The sequence below is a fragment of the Tetrahymena thermophila genome (assembly GCF_000189635.1).
Source record: "Tetrahymena thermophila SB210 genomic scaffold scf_8254187, whole genome shotgun sequence".
Lineage (NCBI taxonomy): Eukaryota > Ciliophora > Oligohymenophorea > Hymenostomatida > Tetrahymenidae > Tetrahymena > Tetrahymena thermophila.
In genome coordinates, this window is record NW_002476086.1 from 150113 (window position 1) to 169253 (window position 19141).

At 21.3% G+C, this 19141-nt stretch overlaps 8 protein-coding genes across 8 annotated transcripts; 5 read left to right on the forward strand and 3 right to left on the reverse strand. All coding sequences in view use genetic code 6, as the record gives it.

Annotated features, from left to right (window-relative positions):
* Positions 1–392: 392 nt before the first annotated feature.
* TTHERM_00697050 (transmembrane protein, putative) lies at positions 393–1511 on the reverse strand (the record flags this gene model as incomplete). Its single annotated transcript, XM_001025617.1, has 1 exon — positions 393–1511. One exon carries the CDS (start codon positions 1509–1511, stop codon positions 393–395), a length of 1119 nt encoding a protein of 372 aa, XP_001025617.1.
* Positions 1512–3221: 1710 nt separating this feature from the next.
* On the reverse strand, positions 3222–4126 carry TTHERM_00697040 (transmembrane protein, putative; the record flags this gene model as incomplete). Its single annotated transcript, XM_001025616.2, has 2 exons — positions 3222–3778; positions 3850–4126. 2 exons carry the CDS (start codon positions 4124–4126, stop codon positions 3222–3224), a joined length of 834 nt encoding a protein of 277 aa, XP_001025616.2.
* A 1184-nt stretch (positions 4127–5310) lies between these two features.
* Positions 5311–6765, reverse strand: TTHERM_00697030 (NRAMP (natural resistance-associated macrophage protein) metal ion transporter family protein; the record flags this gene model as incomplete). The annotated part of the gene is made up of 1 exon (XM_001025615.1): positions 5311–6765. One exon carries the CDS (start codon positions 6763–6765, stop codon positions 5311–5313), a length of 1455 nt encoding a protein of 484 aa, XP_001025615.1.
* A 3362-nt stretch (positions 6766–10127) lies between these two features.
* TTHERM_00697010 (hypothetical protein) lies at positions 10128–12242 on the forward strand (the record flags this gene model as incomplete). The annotated part of the gene is made up of 1 exon (XM_001025613.1): positions 10128–12242. The coding sequence occupies one exon, from the start codon at positions 10128–10130 to the stop codon at positions 12240–12242; it is 2115 nt and encodes a 704-aa protein (XP_001025613.1).
* An 859-nt stretch (positions 12243–13101) lies between these two features.
* TTHERM_00697000 (ADP-ribosylation factor(Arf)/Arf-like (Arl) small GTPase family protein) lies at positions 13102–13650 on the forward strand (the record flags this gene model as incomplete). The annotated part of the gene is made up of 1 exon (XM_001025612.1): positions 13102–13650. One exon carries the CDS (start codon positions 13102–13104, stop codon positions 13648–13650), a length of 549 nt encoding a protein of 182 aa, XP_001025612.1.
* Positions 13651–14382: 732 nt separating this feature from the next.
* On the forward strand, positions 14383–14931 carry TTHERM_00696990 (ADP-ribosylation factor(Arf)/Arf-like (Arl) small GTPase family protein; the record flags this gene model as incomplete). The annotated part of the gene is made up of 1 exon (XM_001025611.1): positions 14383–14931. One exon carries the CDS (start codon positions 14383–14385, stop codon positions 14929–14931), a length of 549 nt encoding a protein of 182 aa, XP_001025611.1.
* Positions 14932–15925: 994 nt separating this feature from the next.
* Positions 15926–16474, forward strand: TTHERM_00696980 (ADP-ribosylation factor(Arf)/Arf-like (Arl) small GTPase family protein; the record flags this gene model as incomplete). The annotated part of the gene is made up of 1 exon (XM_001025610.1): positions 15926–16474. The coding sequence occupies one exon, from the start codon at positions 15926–15928 to the stop codon at positions 16472–16474; it is 549 nt and encodes a 182-aa protein (XP_001025610.1).
* Positions 16475–17941: 1467 nt separating this feature from the next.
* TTHERM_00696970 (ADP-ribosylation factor(Arf)/Arf-like (Arl) small GTPase family protein) lies at positions 17942–18490 on the forward strand (the record flags this gene model as incomplete). The annotated part of the gene is made up of 1 exon (XM_001025609.1): positions 17942–18490. One exon carries the CDS (start codon positions 17942–17944, stop codon positions 18488–18490), a length of 549 nt encoding a protein of 182 aa, XP_001025609.1.
* Positions 18491–19141: the final 651 nt, after the last annotated feature.

The following is a 19141-nucleotide window of genomic DNA, read 5'->3' on the forward strand; positions in this document are numbered from 1 at the left end:
GAATAAAATTTATATAATCAATAATTTTTTCGTTCTAATTAATTATTTTATTATTTTGCTATTTTTCTTTATTAAATCTTTAAATAAAATTTGAGTCAATTTGAAGTTTGTATTTATAAGTATATTTTCTCATAGTGAGTGTTTTCACAGAATAGAAATTTACTTTAGGCAATAATAAATTAAAATATCTCATTTAAAGTGTATTTTTTACTAAATTTTAATTGTTTAATTATTTTTTTCCTAATTTAAATTTTCAAAATATAATTAATTATTAAAAAAAATTAGAATTTATTTCCTTAATTATATAAATGAAAACAGAGCTAAGGTTTATATATATATTATTTATTTATTCTATTATATATAGAGAGCTAAGTAAGATTTTCTATTTAATCTCAAATCTTTTCACTTCTAAAGTTTTGAGAAAAAATTTCAACTTTTTAATCTACAACTTTAGAGTTAATATCTAATACTCTTTCTGCAAAAAATGTGTTTTGAGTACTTGCATCATAACCAAAGTAGTAAGAAGCTAAAATTCTATTACCAATAGTATAAGCTTAGTTATTACTTCTAGGTTAAAATAACAATTTATAGACTCCTTTAGCTATTTTTTGTGTATATACAGAAGGGTCTATTGTTAATATGTAAGGGCTCATGTCTTCTGTTAATATTGTTATTTTAATAGGTTCTAAACCTTCAATAGTATCCAAATAGTATTGAGGGAAAATGGTGAGTTTGCTCTTTGTAATTTTATAATTTTTTGATTATAAAATGTCCAGCATTTCATTGAAGGTATCTGTATCTATGGTAGATTCAGGATCATCAAAATCGATGTAATATCTTAGATAGCCACTTATTTTTTAACCAAAGAATGTTGTCTCTCCATTTGAGTAAAAGTTACAATTTAGCTAGTAATAATCAGAGTTATTAACAAACATTTTAACAAAGTTAGAACCTTTCTTGATGAAATCAGGATTTGGTTAGCCAAGGTTTATTTATCCAATGATATCATCTTTAGTAAACTATGATAGGTAGTTATTGAAAAAAGTTATAAAAACTTTAGGCTCAGAAATCAATCCTTATTCATTAAGCTACTTTACTAATGACAATTGTTGTCTGTCGTTAGTAACTTTACCAAAGCATAAGCTTTTTGTATAGTAAGTTACGTTTTAAATATCTGGCGAATTATATTCTGCGAAAACTACTTTAGCTTAGAAATTACCCATTTAAAAATTAGCCACATAATTAGTAAGTCCTGAAATATGTGTTCCAGTTTTAACGGCCCCACATGTTTAAAGCTAATGACTTCCAGTTCTGATAAAATCAATATCATTATTACAATAAAAGAACTCAGCCTTTGTATCAATTTTACATTCTTCAGTTCCAAAAGTAGCATTAAATAAAATAGAATTCTTTTGGTAATCAAACTTTACTGGGATAGATAGTAAAGCATTTGTACTAAGAAACAAGCTTGCTGAAATAAAAAGCACACTAAAGATTTTTGTTGATATCATGATTTGCTTTTATCTTTTTAGCTAATTTATTATATTAATTATAAAGTATATTTTATCAACTTTACAAATATTTAAGTCAACTTTTTTAAAATAAAATTTTTGACGTTATTAGAAATTATTCAAAATATTAGAAAAATATCTGGAAAAGTACCAATGTATGGTGAATTTAAATTTCTAATATCAATCTATTAAATAAAAGAAAATATTGATTATTAATTTTTTTAGGTTTTCCTTTATTTGTATTTTTAAATAAAATAATAAAATTTCCAAATTCTCAATCCATCAAAAATGTACTAATTCTTCTGATGGAAACCCAATTATAATAAATTTTTCGTTTAAGTAAATGTAAAAAGAATAAATTTAAAATTTCTAGAAGAAAACTGATTTTAATAGAGTAGTAAAACCGAAATTTATTTCCTAAAATACCTTCTATTAAATTTTAAAAAATTTAAATGTTTATATTAATAACGAGAAAATAAATATTTTTATTAATTAAATTAATTATTTATACACTTAAACAAATAATACCTTTATTATTTCAAACCTTACCTCAAATAAAAATATTTATAAGTGTTAAAATATTTTTTTCTTTCTGAAAATATATGATAAACATTTTATTCTTTTATATTTAAATTTATTTTTTTATGAATCTCTTTTATGGCAGAAGGATATGAGGGAGAGAAAAAAATATTGTGAGAGATAATCTGAAAATAAATAGAATGCTTGAAATAAATTAAAGTTTACAGTTTAATAAATATTTTGAGTATTTTAAATTTAGAAGTATATTATATAAAAAAAGCAAACAAAAATACATCAAAAAAGATAATAACTTTCAAGTCTAAAATTATTGCAGACAAAATTTTAACAATTTTTAGAAGAATATTTGTAAATTAGTAAAAAGATTCATTTTATTTTGCTGTTTAGAAATATGATACATCTAAGAAGATAATTTCAATTAAGTTTTAAGTTTTTAAGATAATTGTAATATTTATAATAAATATTTTTTAAATATCAAAAGCTCAATAATTTTGTTAAATTTAATATATAAAAAAATGAAATGATTTTTGCAATTTAATTATTAACAAAACTTAGATTTAAGTCGGAAATATTTCATTCTATATATTTAAGCAGATTGAATTACACCTCTTTCATTTTATTTAAGCAGATTTATATAAATTTATTCAAATAAATTGTATTTAAATTGTAAATGTTTTTTATATGATCTTTTTTTCTTTCTAATAATTAACTCTTTTAAAAGTACATTAACTTTTTTTTTGTATGTAAGATATTATCCTTTAAAATTTAAATTTACATTTATTCATGAATATAAGCCCAAATACCGACTTTTATTCAGGTTTTGCTAGTATAGTGTTATTTATATTATTATTTATAAAAATAGTATTCCTTTTTATGATAGATTTATTTATATGATCTCTGAACAGAAAAAAATCTATAAAAAGTTTTCATTTATTTTATTTCTTTTACGTTTTCTAAATAAATAATTGTGAATAAATAATTTTTGAATCAAATTTGAAATTCAAAGCTTAGCCATTTTGAGTCAAATTACTAAATATTTTAATGAAAAACAAAGCTCATTATAGTTATGTATATATTTTTATTTATATATTTATTATATATAAAGGTACAAGATTTTCTATTCAATCTAAATTTTTTTCACTCCTCAAGTTCTAAGAAAAATTTTGAACTTTTTCAGCAACTGCTTAAGAGTTAATATCTAATGCTCTTTCTGCAAAAAATGTGTTTTGAGTACTTACATGATAACCAAAGTAGTAAGAAGCTAAAATTCTATTTATAAGGTTAAAATAACAATTTATAGACTCCATTAGTTATTTTTTCTGTATATACAGAAGGCTCTATTTTTAATATGTAAGGACTCATGTCTTCAGTTAATATTGTTATTTTTATAGGTTCTAAACCTTCAATAGTATCCAAATAGTATTGAGAGAAAAAGCCAATCTTCTTAACTGTAATATTATAATTTTTTGATTTTAAAATAACCAGCATTTCTTCAAAGGTATCTGTATCTATTGTAGATTCAGCAACATCAAAGTCGATGTATTATCTAGAATAACCACGTATTTTTTAACCAAAGAATGTTGTCTCTTCATTTGAGTAAAAGTTACAGTTTAGCTAGAAATAATCAGAAGAATCAAAGTACATTTTAATAAAGTTAGTATCTTTCTTTATGAAGTCTGGATTTGGTTAGCCAAGGTTTATTTGTCCAATGATATCATCGTTAGTAAAATCTGATAGGTAGTTATTGAAAAAAGTTATAAAAACTTTAGGCTCAGAAATCAATCCTTATTCATTAAGCTACTTTACAAATGATAACTGTTGTCTGCCGTTAGTAACTTTACCAAAGCATAAGCTTTTTTAAAAGTATGATTTCCAATTCTGATAAAGTCAATGTCGTTATTACAATAAAAGAAATCAGCCTTTGTATCAATTTTACATTCTTCTGTTCCAAAAGTAGCATTAAATAAAATAGATTTCTCTAGGTTATCAAACTTTACTGGGATAGAAAGAAAAGCATTGGTACTAAGAACCAAGCTCACAAAAATAAAAAGCATACCAAAGGTTTTTTTTGATATCATGTATCACTTTTATCTTTTTAGCTAATTTATTATATTAATTTTAAAAATTATATTTTATTAACTTAGAAATACTTAAATCAACTTTTTAAATAAAATTTTTGATGTGATTTTAAATTAATTATTTAAAATATTAGAAAAATATCTGGAAAAGTACCAATCAATGTATGGCGAATTTATATTTCTAAACTCAATCTTTTAAAAAAAAGAAAATATTGGTTATTAATTCTTTTAGGTTTTCCTTTATTTGTATTTTTAAATAAAATAATAAAATTTCCAAATTCTTGATTTCATCAAAAACTTACTCATTCTGATAGATTTTTTATAATACTTTATGCTTTAATTCAAAGATTTTAAGATTTTCAAAATAAGTATAGTAAATTTTTTATAAAAAACCAGATCATAAACAAATGTTTTGTTTGAGTAAATATAAAAACTATAAATTAAAAACTTTTTTGAAAAAAACCAATTTTAAATTATTAAAATAAATTTGAATTTATTTCCTAAAATACCTTTCTAATCAAATTTAATAAATTTTAAATATATGTTTGAATAACATTATATTAAGATGTTTACTAATTAAATTAACTTTTTATAGTCGCTTAAATAAATAATATCTTTATCTTTTAAAGCTTTTCCTCAAATAAATATATATTTACAAATGCTAAAATATTTTTTTATTTCTGAAAATATTTTTTTCAATAATAATAAAATTTACTTTTTTATGAATCTCTTTTATGGCAGAAGAATATGAGGGAGAAAAAAGTATTGTGAGAGATAATCTGAAAATAAGGAGAATGCTTCAAATATATTAAAGATTACAGTTTAATAAATCTTATGTGTATCTTAAATTTAGAGGTAAATTATATAGAAAAAAGGAAACAAAAATAAGTCAAAAAAGATAATTACTTTCAAGTCTAAAATTATTGCAGACTATATTTTAACAATTTTAGAAGAATATTTGTAAAATCTATAAGCAAAACAATACACATAATTTTGCTGTTTAGGAATTTAATACATCTAAGACGATAATTACAATTTAATTTTAAGATAATTGTAATAATAAATATTTATTAAATATCTAAAGCTCTATAATTTTGTTACATTTTATATATAAAAATAAAATAAATGAAATGGTTTTTTGCAAATTAATTATATTTTTATTTATGTTATTATCTGTTAAAATATCACGCATAATTTTATTGTTCATCATCTTATATCAAAGATTGTTTTTAAGCATGTGATGCCATGCTTAATTTAACATCTTTAGTTTTCTTAATTTTAGTAAATAGAACAAATCCAAGAAAGATGAAATAAAGAATCATAACAGCAATTATTATATAAATCCAAGCACTTGACCAATCTACATCACTAGGAATTTAAGAATAATAATTTACTACAACAATTGCAGAGGAGAGGATACTCAGAATGATAAGTTATACTTTGCCCATAGTAAATTCTCCCATAAGATCTCTATCTATTGAGAGCTTCAAAAGAGGAATAACTGCAAAGGGAAGTTGAACTGCTTGCAAAACATTTAAATAATTGTTGAAATTTTCATTTTCACTTATGAAGGCTATAATTATACTTGGTGCTATAGCTATACAACGAGTAACGAAAGCTCTTTTGAATTTACTTACTCTCAACTTTACAAATCCAGTCATAACAAATTAACCGGCTAACGTTCCTGTGAGAGTTGATGATTATCCTGCAGCCAAAAGCCCTATACCCCAAATATACTTAGCAGAAGTACCGAAATTAACTTCAAGCACGCTAGCAGCTGAGTGTAAGTCAAGATCTTCATTAGTGTTATACCAATTTGCAAATGTGCCAATGACTGCTAAATTGATGAAGAACGAAATCAAAAGAGAAACTCCTGTTTCAATTTTAAAATACATGATAGATTTATGCAAGAGAGGTCTATCATTTTTAGAAATTTTCTTTTCATAGACCAAAGAAGAATGAAGATAAAGATTATGGGGCATTAATACTGCTCCTATAAGACCTATCATTGAAGAAAAGGCAGAGCTAGGTACATAAGGAACAAACATTCCTTCCATTAATTGGCCAAAATTAGGACCGATGAATCCTAATTCAATAAAAAAACAAATTGCCATTGTTCCTATTAAAATAGCAAAAAACACTTCTAAAGCACGCATACCAATATACTTTACAAGTAAGATTAATACAGTAGTTGTTATTGTTAAAAGAACTCCAATCCATAGTTTAAGGCCAAAAAGAATTTATAAAGCAATAGCAGAGCCTAGGACTTCTTAAATGTCGCTACCAATGATGGCTATTTCTGCCATAATCCAAAGTAAAATTGACATTTTCCTAGGGTAGTAATATCGGCATAGCTTAGCCATATCTTTACCAGATACCAAACCTATCATCATAGCACGATTTTAGAAAACAAATCCAAGAGCAGTGGCCAGAAATAGTACCCATAGTAGATGATACTTACCATTAAGACCTGCATCCATGTCACCAGCTAAATTACCTGGATCTAAATATGCAATTGATACCAGTAATCCTGGACCAAAATAAGATAAACATTCTCTAAATGAAAACTTAATGTTTATTTTTTCATATTCAGAAGTAGCACTCTATAAATTAGTATCAGTTTGAGCTGAGTCTATCATTTTTCAAATTATGTTGGTAAAATATTTATTACAAAAGCTAGTTTATAGAGGCGTTTAGAAAGTTAGTCTTTTCTTAAAATAATGTAATTGATTTATATTTATTTAAGTTATTCTGTAAAAAAATTGATTTTTTGAATATTTTATCAAATAAAAAATAATAAGATTATCAATAAAGTTAATAATGTATATACAAGAATTCCAAATCAATAATTAATTATTATTTTTGGCGTTAAGTAAATTAAATATATGACTATGCTCACTAAATTATGAATTTTTTATATGTCTTATTGATAAAAAAAAATCTGGTATTTGGTTTATCAATAAGCTTATTTAATACTAAGTTTAATTATTATTGGATCTCTTTTTCTTTATTCTTTTATTAAAAATAATGATGATTTATGAAAAAGTTTTAATTCAATAAATCCTTACTGTTAATATGATTAAAAAATATATGGTCTCAATCAACAGCTCAGAGTAGATTGACCACCTTCTATTCTATCTAGAATTTAATAAATTTTAGAAGTTAAATTTTTTATTAAGTAAAAAGTGTGTTACATAGTTTTATTTATTAATATTTGCTTTGCTCAGTTGAAATTAAAACGGCTTAACTCGTATTTAAAAAATAAATAGATAAAAGTGTTTATTATAATTTGTCTTATGTTTATTAAATTGAATAAATAAATTCAATTTGAAATCAATAGATACAAAGATGATAGTTGAATATAATTAAATTACGTGAAATTTTTATATTTTAAGTAATGTTTATAAATTATTTTTATAAATAAATCATGACGAAACAACTAAATTAAGAATTTTTTAATTAATCAATAACTTGCGTAACTCAAAATGTGTGTAAATTAATAAGAATTTTACTTTTGATTTGCTAATTGCATTAAATAATTGCAATTAATAGCCAGATATTTAATATTTTATTGTAAGATTTGATTTCAGCTGCATTCTAGAACATTTTACTAATAAATTACATAACTTTAATACTTTTTTACTTATTAATAACTGTTAACACAAATAAGTAATTATTTACATTATTTTGCAAATTAATAACTATCTTTATATTGCCATTACTAAATATCGATAGACTCACATGAAAATTCCTTCCAACAGAACTATAAATTTTATGAAATGTTAACAACACTCATAATTTTTTGATATAATATTAAGAAATAAAGATAAATAAAACTATTTCATTGATATAAACTTTAACCAAATAAAATATTTATGTAATAATAATTTTAGTTACTCTAAGTTAACTGTTAAAAAAATTTTAATCTTGTTTACAGATAATTTTTAGTAAGCAAAATAAAATTCTCTGAATGTTCTATTTCGTATGATACAGAGTAAGTAAATAATAAAATTTATCAATTTAAAGAAAGTTTTTCTTTGAGTAAATAATTTAGTTTACAATTTTAAATAATAAAAAAATACTTTTCTAATGAGGTAGCTGATAATTAAATATCTTAAATGCTTCAATCACAAATAATAATTTCTAATAAATATCAAAAATAAATATTTCGAAATACTAATTTCAATGCCAAATAATATTAGTTTTGATAGACAATGATAAAATATTGTTCCCTAAATATTCTTTAAATTTCTAGTGATATTTTTAATAATTATTTCATTTATATATATTTTAATATTTAAATAACTAAAATGATTTTTTATTGAAATAAATTTGTTTAGTTTATATTATTTTTTAAATCAAATAATTTACTTTCTCAAAAAAAAAAAAAATTAAATTTTTAAATAAATTTATTTTTATAATAGAAAAAAATCATTAAATAAATTATTTTTCTCTTTCATTTTTCTTTTTTGATAAAAACAAATCTTTTACCACAAAAGATAAATTTTATTTTCTTATAGTTATAATTATTTATATTTATAATTTAAAGTCTTTTATTCCATAAAATTGTAAAATTAAATCTAAATTATTATTTGTATAATTTAAACATTAAAAAATATTCTTAAGTAAAAAATAAATAATAGAATGTTTCGCAAAATATAAAGTTTTTTCCTTTTAATTCTTCGTGATTAAAATATAAATTCTTTGTTGAAAATAAGAAAATTATTTAAATATTTTTTAAATAAATTAATTTAATAATATAAAAGAATTAATTGTTAAAAACTAAATAAAATTGATTATACATTTTTACAAATTTAAAATATTCAAAAAACATTTTAATTTATTTTTTAAATAAAAATTGATTGATTTTAAATACTAAATAAATTCTATTTAATTTAATATTTCTTTATGCCTCTATTTGATAAATTTTTAAGACAATTATTATTACAAAACAAAAATTATAAAATGATTAATTCTACCTATAGAGATAATTACAAAAATTAATCATATGAAAATTTTATTTTATTATCATTTTAATCATAATAAATTAAAATAAACAAATAAAAAAAGCTACTCTTGGTACATAATATTAAAGGAAAAATATTAAGAAAAATTATATTAATACAAACAAAAACAGATATTTTATTTTATTATCATCAAAATCAATTTTTAATTATCAAAAATTATATGAATTTAGAAGAAATTTCCCTCCTGGATTGAGTGAGTAAAGATTTATTTCAGATAACAAAAATATTTCATAACAAATAACTTATAATATAATTTGTAATAAGAGAAAAATGATAAATTAAAATATTTTAAAAAATAAAAGAATTATACTTGTATTAAATTTTTATACAAAATAAGAATATTACTATGCAATTTCAAAAAAAATTAGAGCTAATTAAAATTTTGAATTACTTGATCTGAACAAAATAAAATAACCTATACGGATGGCTCAGATATTTGTATTACTTCTTATAAAATACCCTAAAAATAATTAAAAAGAATATATATCAATCAAATTATTATTTTTAGTTCTAATGTTTCGAACAAAATTAAAAAAGATTAAATAGAGGAGTTAAGTGAAATTTGTATAAAACAATTAATTTTAGTTTAGTTTCATGAAATAGTACAAACTAAAATGATTTTACTCAGTAATACAGAAATTTCTTTATTTATGAGAAGTCATGCTAGATAAATAAGAATAAATTTTACTCTGAAAAAATAAATTTGAATATGCTGTTTACATATTAAAAGCAGGTCTCAAAACTAATTATTCTTTTTAAATTACACTATGAATATTTATCCTTAGCACTACGAAACTATAATTAAGTTAATGCATTCATTATATATATCCATCATCTCTAAATCTGATTATTAGTTCTTTATACTTTATATTATTATTTTAAATTTTTTTCACTGAAAAACTTATTTACAGCAAATTATTAAAGTAATATAAACAAAAAAGTAGATTTATTCCTGTGATATTAAAATAAAAAAAATGTTCAAGGACTTGGCCAAACCAGGTAAATCTAAAAAAGGTTAAAAGGTTATTAGCACTTTGACTAATTTTGACACTGATAATGATTTATCTTATGCCTCTCCAAGGTATCTAACCTCAAGAGCAATACCAAATCAAGAGTATTTTGCAGAAGCTGATCTTAACAGAAACATTACCACTAGATCATCAAAAGTTCTAAGTTAGATTGATGAATAAGATTTACAAATATAGTAAAATGCTAAAAAATTAGAGTATTTTAAAAACCATTTAAAGCTAGATTTGAATAGACTGCCTACTTAAAGCAGTTTGAAAACAGCTTCTTCCTTTTCTAATAGAAATCTCAAATCAACCACCTAGTCATAGTTTTTTAATAATTCAATTCAGAAGCAAGATAAGGCGTTAGAGAACAAATTGATCACTAATTAATTAAATACACACAATAGTTTGCTATCAGAGGAGGCAAAAGATTAATAAAGTGAGGAAGATGAAGTTTTTGGTAATTACAACTAAAGTACAAGCTAAGAGTGTGTTCACAATTTGAAAATAAGAAAATCTGCTCCTCATATATAATTAGAAAATAGTGATTAAGTTTTTGTTTAGTTTTTGGGAAATGTTTCCAGAAAATAATAATAAATTACGAAGCTTATTCATGCAAAACCTAAAACAACAAAGGATAAAATGAGAGAGTAACTTGAAAAAATAAATGCCGCACAAGAAGAAATTAGCTAAATTACAAGTCAAAATTCTCTTATTTCCAAAAACAATTCACCAATACCTACTCAACAAAGTGAATTCAATAATAATAATAATAATAATATTTAGAAAAAAATAAAATCAAATTCAGAATTAGTTACTATTATGAAATCTAACTTTGAAAAAAATTTACAAGAAGAAAGATCTTATTCTGTGATAGATAGCAGTAACATTTAGTCGCCTGAATATTTTAATGCTAAGTTAAGCAAGAAAAGCTTATTTGATTTAAGAATACCACAAAGTAAATGGAAATAGTTTTAAACTATCTAATCAAATGAAAATACTCCAATTGCAGAAAAACTTCAAAAATTAATCCCAAAAGATGATACTAACCGCAGCTCATTTTCTTCTTTAGCTTCCTTCACTTAAAGAACTTTAACAACTCCAAACAAACTGAATAACCACCCAAATAAATCCATTTTCTAAAACTATTTCCAAACAGAACCTTTGAATAATAGAAAAGTCAAAACTAACCCTTCTCTATTATAAAAAGAAGAACTTAGCAACATTAACGAAGGCTTATAAAACATGCAAAGCAAAATATTTAATAGCTAAAGATCAAGTAATCCTTTTGAAAGGATTGCTAAATTGAAAATAAATATTTCAAAAAAAACTAATAGAAAGATTTCACCTTTTCACAGATGCTCAGAAGTATTGTAGCAAACCTAATCTAAATCTAACTCTCCATATAGTGAAATATCTTCTAAAATTGCTTTCAATATCCTCAGTTTGAAGAAGTTTTTTTAAAGTGAATCAAGAGTTTTTAAGTACATGAATAAGCTTTTGTAGAATAGACAAAAATGTATGAGATTAATTTTCATTAAGAGTGAAAAAAAACAAGAAGTGTTTGATAATGTATCCATTATAGAAGCTAATATAAAATAATCAATCACTTAATTTGAAATGCAAAAAAAAAGTGAAATTATGTAAATCAGATAAGCTTTCGAAGAGTCTGTCATCTATATAGAACCCTAGTAACTGATGAAAGAATTACAGATTTTTTATGAAGATCTAGAAAATTTATGTTTACATAAGATGAAAGACAAAGTAGTAAGAGCGTTTGAAGCTGTTAATTTTTAAGAATAAAGGGTACAAGAAAATATAATTAGTATGTAAAAACAGCAAAAAGTAGTCCCCTTATAATTTTAGAAAAGAAAGTACCTCTACATGAACCAAAACATACTTTATATGCCAGAAAAGCTTGAATTTAATGAAAAATCACTTGGTGAATTCAATTTGATCAGCTAAGAAGCCAGAATGATTTAAAAAGAAATAGAAAATAATTTATGTAAATTGAAACAAATAGATAGAGAGTTGCGCAACCCTTATAGAAAATAAATATATGACTCATCTAAAAACTGATATCTTTTTATTAATTCAGTTATATTAAATAATCCCAATAAATTTTAATGATAAAAAACTAAACCAATTAAATAATTAATTATAAATAAATTTTTAATCTATTTTAATATTAATGTAAATAAAAAAATATGTATCTATATAAATTAACTTTTAAATTATTATTTCATTACAAAATCTCATTTTTAAATCTACTAAAATAAATTTAACTTTAATTAGTCCTTTTCTTTATTGATATAATCATTTTGTAAATAATAATAAGGGAATAAATAATTTGTTATGAATATTTTTCATTTTAGCAAATGCCATTCAAAAATTTAGTGATTTGAGATCACTATTTTTTTGAATGGCTGATGTGTTTGAATATTATTTATATAAAAATAAATAATTTTATAATAGAATTTAATTAATTAATAATATTAATAATTAATTTTAATTTTTATCAATCTTTATGATTTTTCTATTAAATTTATTTTTAATTTTAAAAATTATAGTAAAGAAAAATTTTCTAAAATTTTCATAGATAAACACCAAAAGACAATATTTATTTTACTTTATTCTTTTAATATATTAGTTTATGTATTTTGTCTTAATTTTAATTTTAGGCCAGTCTATTATAAATTATTCATTAATTAATTCATTTTGCTTCCTTGTCAGAAAAACTGAGAAAAAGAATGAATTTTTAATTTGATTATTTATTTTAAAATAAATGAATAAGAAATATTTATCTATCTCAAAGTAAATAATTACAAATACCTTTGAAGTGTTCATCAAAATAAATTAAATTAAAACTAAAAAATAAATTAAAAAAAAGATATACAAACAATAATTATAATAAAGCGAAATAAAAAAAATTAATAAAATGGGTCAACTGATTATTAAAGCTCTCAACTCTCTTCAAAGCAAAAAAGAAAGAAGAATATTGATGCTTGGATTAGATGCTGCTGGTAAAACTACAGTTCTTTACTAAATGAAACTTAAAGAATAAGTACAAAGTGTTCCAACTATTGGATTTAATGTCGAATCTGTTGAATATAAAAACCTCAAATTTACTATTTGGGATATTGGTGGTTAATGGAAACTCAGACAATTATGGCATCACTATTTCTAGGGTAACAATGCTCTAATTTACGTTTTAGATTCCACAGACGCTGAGAGAATGAAAGATGCTAAATAAGCTTTAGAGATGGTACTAGAAAGCTAAGATATGGCTGGTATCCCAGTTTTAATCCTTGCTAATAAACAAGATATTGCTGTTATGAGTTTGAGTGAAATCTAAGAAAAACTTTAATTACATACAATTAAAGGAATCGGTTAATGGTATATATAAGGATGTTGTGCCCTAAATGGCGAAGGAATTTATGATGGCTTTGACTGGTTATCAAAAGTTTTAAATTAATAATAAAAGTGAAAGAACAATTAATTTATTAATAAATAAAAATAACTTATATTGATATTTATCCATTTAAAAATACTCTTATATATAATTGTAAAAAACATTAAAAAATAAAAAATAGTTTATAAAATAATTTATTTGAAATTGTTTGATTCATCAATTTATTCTAAGCAATATAAAGTAAAATCATGTTGAAGTAGGCTACGTATAAATTTAGAGCCTCAATATATTATCCAAATTTTAAAAATTTTTTTAAAAATGTTTTGCTTATTAAAATATAAATTGCTAGACACTACTATTAATGCTTATAGTTAAATTATAAAAGTAAATGAATAAGATAATATTTAAATTTAATAAATATATTAAAAAATAATATTTTATTTTTAAAACAACTATATAAATTTCAATAACTTCAATAAAATAAAATATTTCATAATATTTTAATACTTAACTCTCTTTATTTTTGTTTGAGGATTAAATTGATAAAAATTCAACTTTAACTTTGTCTATTATAAATTATTAATTAATTAATTCATTCATTTTGCTTCCTTGTCAGAAAAACGGAGAAAAAGAATGAATTTTTAATCAGACTATCTATATCTGACTAAGGAAATTTTATCTATCTCAAATTCAACCATTAAATATTGTGTTTGAGCATAATAAAAAACAAAATTAAATTAAAACAAAAAACAAAGAAAAAAATAAATTAAATAAGTAAAATTTTAAAATATAACAAACTTATCAATAATGGGTCAACTCATTCTTAAAGCTCTCAACTCCCTTCAAAGCAAAAAAGAAAGAAGAATATTGATGCTCGGATTAGATGCAGCTGGTAAAACTACAGTTCTTTATTAAATGAAACTTAAAGAATAAGTACAAAGTGTTCCAACTATTGGATTCAATGTCGAATCTGTTGAATATAAAAACCTCAAATTTACTATTTGGGATATTGGTGGTTAATGGAAGCTCAGACAATTATGGCATCACTATTTCTAGGGTAACAATGCTCTCATTTATGTTTTAGATTCCACAGACGCTGAGAGAATGAAAGATGCTAAATAAGCTTTAGAGATGGTACTAGAAAGCTAAGATATGGCTGGTATCCCAGTTTTAATCCTTGCAAATAAACAAGATATTGCTGTTATGAGTTTGAGTGAAATCTAAGAAAAACTTTAATTACATACAATTAAAGGAATCGGTTAATGGTATATATAAGGATGTTGTGCCCTAAATGGTGAAGGAATTTATGATGGCTTTGACTGGCTATCAAAAGTTTTAAATTAATAATAAAAGTGAACGAACAATTAATTTATTAATAAATATATAAATAAATAAAAATAAACTTATATTAATAATATGTATTATCCATTTAAAAATACTCTTAATTATTATTTGTAAATAACATTAAAAATAAAAAATAATTTATAAAATAATTTATTTGAAATTGTTTAATTCATAAATTTATTCTAAGCAATATAAAGTAAAATCTGTTGAATAAGGCTGTCAATAAATTTAGAGCCTCAATATATTATCCAAATTTTATAATAAAAAAATTTTTTTTTGGCACTTAATTTATGCGGCTCATAATTAATAAGGATTTAGAGTAATAATTTTTTAAAAATTACTTTTAATTAAATTTCATATTAAAATATTTTTTTTTGAAATTGAATGTAAATTTATTAAATTAAAAATGTTTATCATCATAACTAACTAATCTAAAGGAGTAAGGATAAAGGCCTAAAAGTTTAAATACTTAAAAAAGTTAAAAAAAATGTTTTGTCTATTAAAGTTTAAATTCCTAGACTAAATAAATAATTAACGCTTATAATTAAATTACAAAAATAAATGAATAAGATAATTTTTAAATTTAATAAATAGATTAAAAATTAATATTTTATTTTTAAAACATCAAAATAAATATGAATAATTTCAATAAAATAAAATATTTTAATACTTAACTCTTTTTACTTTTATTTGAGGATTAAATTGATAAAAATTCAACTTTAACTTTGTCTATTATAAATTATTAATTAATTAATTAATTAATTAATTCATTCATTCATTCATTCATTCATTCATTCATTTTGCTTCCTTGTCAGAAAAACGGAGAAAAAGAATGAATTTTTAATCAGACTATCTATATCTGACTAAGGAAATTTTATCTATCTCAAATTCAACCATTAAATATTGTGTTTGAGCATAATAAAAAACAAAATTAAATTAAAACAAAAAACAAAGAAAACAATAAATTAAATAAGTAAAATTTTAAAATATAACAAACTTATCAATAATGGGTCAACTCATTCTTAAAGCTCTCAACTCCCTTCAAAGCAAAAAAGAAAGAAAAATTTTGATGCTCGGATTAGATGCAGCTGGTAAAACTACAGTTCTTTATTAAATGAAACTTAAAGAATAAGTACAAAGTGTTCCAACTATTGGATTCAATGTCGAATCTGTTGAATATAAAAACCTCAAATTTACTATTTGGGATATTGGTGGTTAATGGAAGCTCAGACAATTATGGCATCACTATTTTTAGGGTAACAATGCTCTCATTTATGTTTTAGATTCCACAGACGCTGAGAGAATGAAAGATGCTAAATAAGCTTTAGAGATGGTACTAGAAAGCTAAGATATGGCTGGTATCCCAGCTTTAATCCTTGCAAATAAACAAGATATTGCTGTTATGAGTTTGAGTGAAATCTAAGAAAAACTTTAATTACATACAATTAAAGGAATCGGTTAATGGTATATATAAGGATGTTGTGCCCTAAATGGCGAAGGAATTTATGATGGATTAGACTGGTTATCAAAAGTTTTAAACAAATAATAAAAGTGATCAAGAATTTTAAAAAAAAAATAATAAAATACTAAATGTTTTAATAAATATTAATATATATACATAACTGCTTATTTTTGTAAATTAACAATTAATTATTATAATTAAAAGTCAAATTTAATTTTATTTATTTTGAAACTTTTACTTAAAGTTAAAATCATTTAAATTATTTTTAATAAAATAATAAACTGAAATTAGCTTATCATAAAAAAAAGATTTAATGTTTTAAAATTCTTTATGAACTTAAAAATTTTATTGCAGAGAAATTATAAAATTGAAAAATGTTTTATTTAAATATTTTCTTCTTTTATATTATTCTTAATAAATAAATTGGAATATAACTAATATAGAGTAAAGAAATAAAACTTTCAATAATAATTAAAGTATTTCATTCTCTATTTTAAATATTTAACATTAGTTTATAAAACTTAAAAACCTTGAAAAAATGGTTTTGATTGAAAATTAACAATCAAGAATTTAGTTTTCATATTTTATAAAATTTACAATCAATCTTCTATCTAAGAAAAGGATCTAGAAACTATTTTTAAACTAGCTTAAATGATATATGTTGATGTTACAAGACAAGAGAATCCTATTTAAAGAGAATTTTTAATAAATAAACAAATTTTTGAAATAATTATTACCATTCTCTTAAATTAGATGATGATTTTATTGATCGATATATTTAATAAAATTTTTGTTTTATTTATGTTTTATAATTTATCATTTCTAAATATTCTAAATAAAAAAGAAATTAACTCTAAAACTTTTGATAAAAATATTATTTTTTGTTAATCCAGGTATCTTTATATTAGACACATACTGCGCTTACCTTATGAATTAATAGGATTTATTAAATAAAACAATTTTGAAATAAAATATTAAATATTTTTAAATATTGAAGATATTTATCCTCAACCAAATTAGCTTTTAAAATTCTATCATTTGAATAAATTGCTTTAATAATAATATTAAATTAAATTGAAAAGTAGATTTGTATTTTCAGAATTTTTTATTTAAATTTTTAAAAAGTAATAAATATCTAATTTTTATTTACTCATAAATTTTTTTTTTCTTTTTAAAATTTAATTCAAACAACTTTTTAATTTAAAACGCTACATTTTAAAAAAGCATCCTAAGTTAGTTTAAGTAGCAGTATAAAACAATTTTAATTAAAAAGTTTAACCTAAATTTTTTGTATGAAGAAGTAGTTACTAAATAGATTAACATAATTACTGTTTTTACTCAATCTAATATTTTTTTAGATTTTTCTATTTTAATTAACAATTTCCTTGTATGAAAAAGTCTGAAATATATTAAATAAATTGCAATATTGTATGATTGCTTGTCAGACTATGGTTTTTTTGTCTATTTTAGTTTATTCAAATTATAATTCAAATAATCGATTAATTAAAATAATTTATAAAAAAAAATAAATATATAAAAAAAATTAAATATATTACATAAATGGGTTAATTAATTCTTAAAGCTCTTAATGCTTTATAGAGTTAAAAATAAAGAAAAATATTAATGCTTGGATTAGACGCTGCTGGTAAAACAACTATTCTTTATTAAATGAAGTTCGGTCAAAACATTCAAAGTGTTCCTACTATTGGATTTGGTGTGGAATCAATTGAATATAAAAATATTAAATTTATAGTTTGGGATATTGGTGGTTAGTGGAAGCTCAGATAATTTTGGCTTCATTATTTATAGGGTAACAATGCCTTAATTTATGTTTTAGATTCTACTGATCTTGAAAGAATGGATGATGCTAAACAAGCCCTAGAAATGGTACTCTCAAGTTCAGATATGACTGGTATTCCAGTTTTAATCCTTGCTAATAAATAAGATGTTGCAACTATGAATGTCTCTGAGATTTAAAATAAAATATAATTGCATACAATCAAAGGTATCGGTGAATGGTTTATATAAGGTTGCTGTGCATTGAATGGAGAAGGTTTATTTGATGGATTATATTGGTTATTAAAAGTATTAAATAAATAATAAAAATGACTTTTCATATAAATTTGTTTTTATAAATTTCAATGTTTTTATAATATATTTAAATAAAAAATTCAAATTATTTATATTTTTAAATATGTTAATTAATTTATTTAAACCTTAAGCATTAACAATTTTCATAAAAATTAAAGATATATTTTTAAATATTTAATTAAATTATTCAATAAATTAAAATATATAAAAAATCATTTATTTTAAATCCTTTTCAACTTAAACGCTTGAAAATATATTACATAACAAAAAATTACACATTATTTATAATAAAAACGATGTAAAATCCCATTAATAAATAAAAAAAATTTTAAATGTTAATAAATAAAATTGTTTGTAAACAAAATTATAAAAATTGGACTTTAAAATAGTGGTTTAGAACTTACTTCATCTTTTATATTACAGTTTAAAACAATTTTAATTAAAAAAATTAACCTAAATTAAAATATAAATAGTTGTTAGTAAATATATTAAACTTAATTACTGTTTTTACTCAATCTAATTTTTTTTAGATTTGTCTATTTTAATTAACAATTTCCTTGTATGAAAAAGTCTGAAATAATTAAATAGATTATGTAATTATATCATTGTTTGTCTGACTATGATTTTTTTATCTATTTTAGTTTATTCAAATTATAATTCAAATAATCG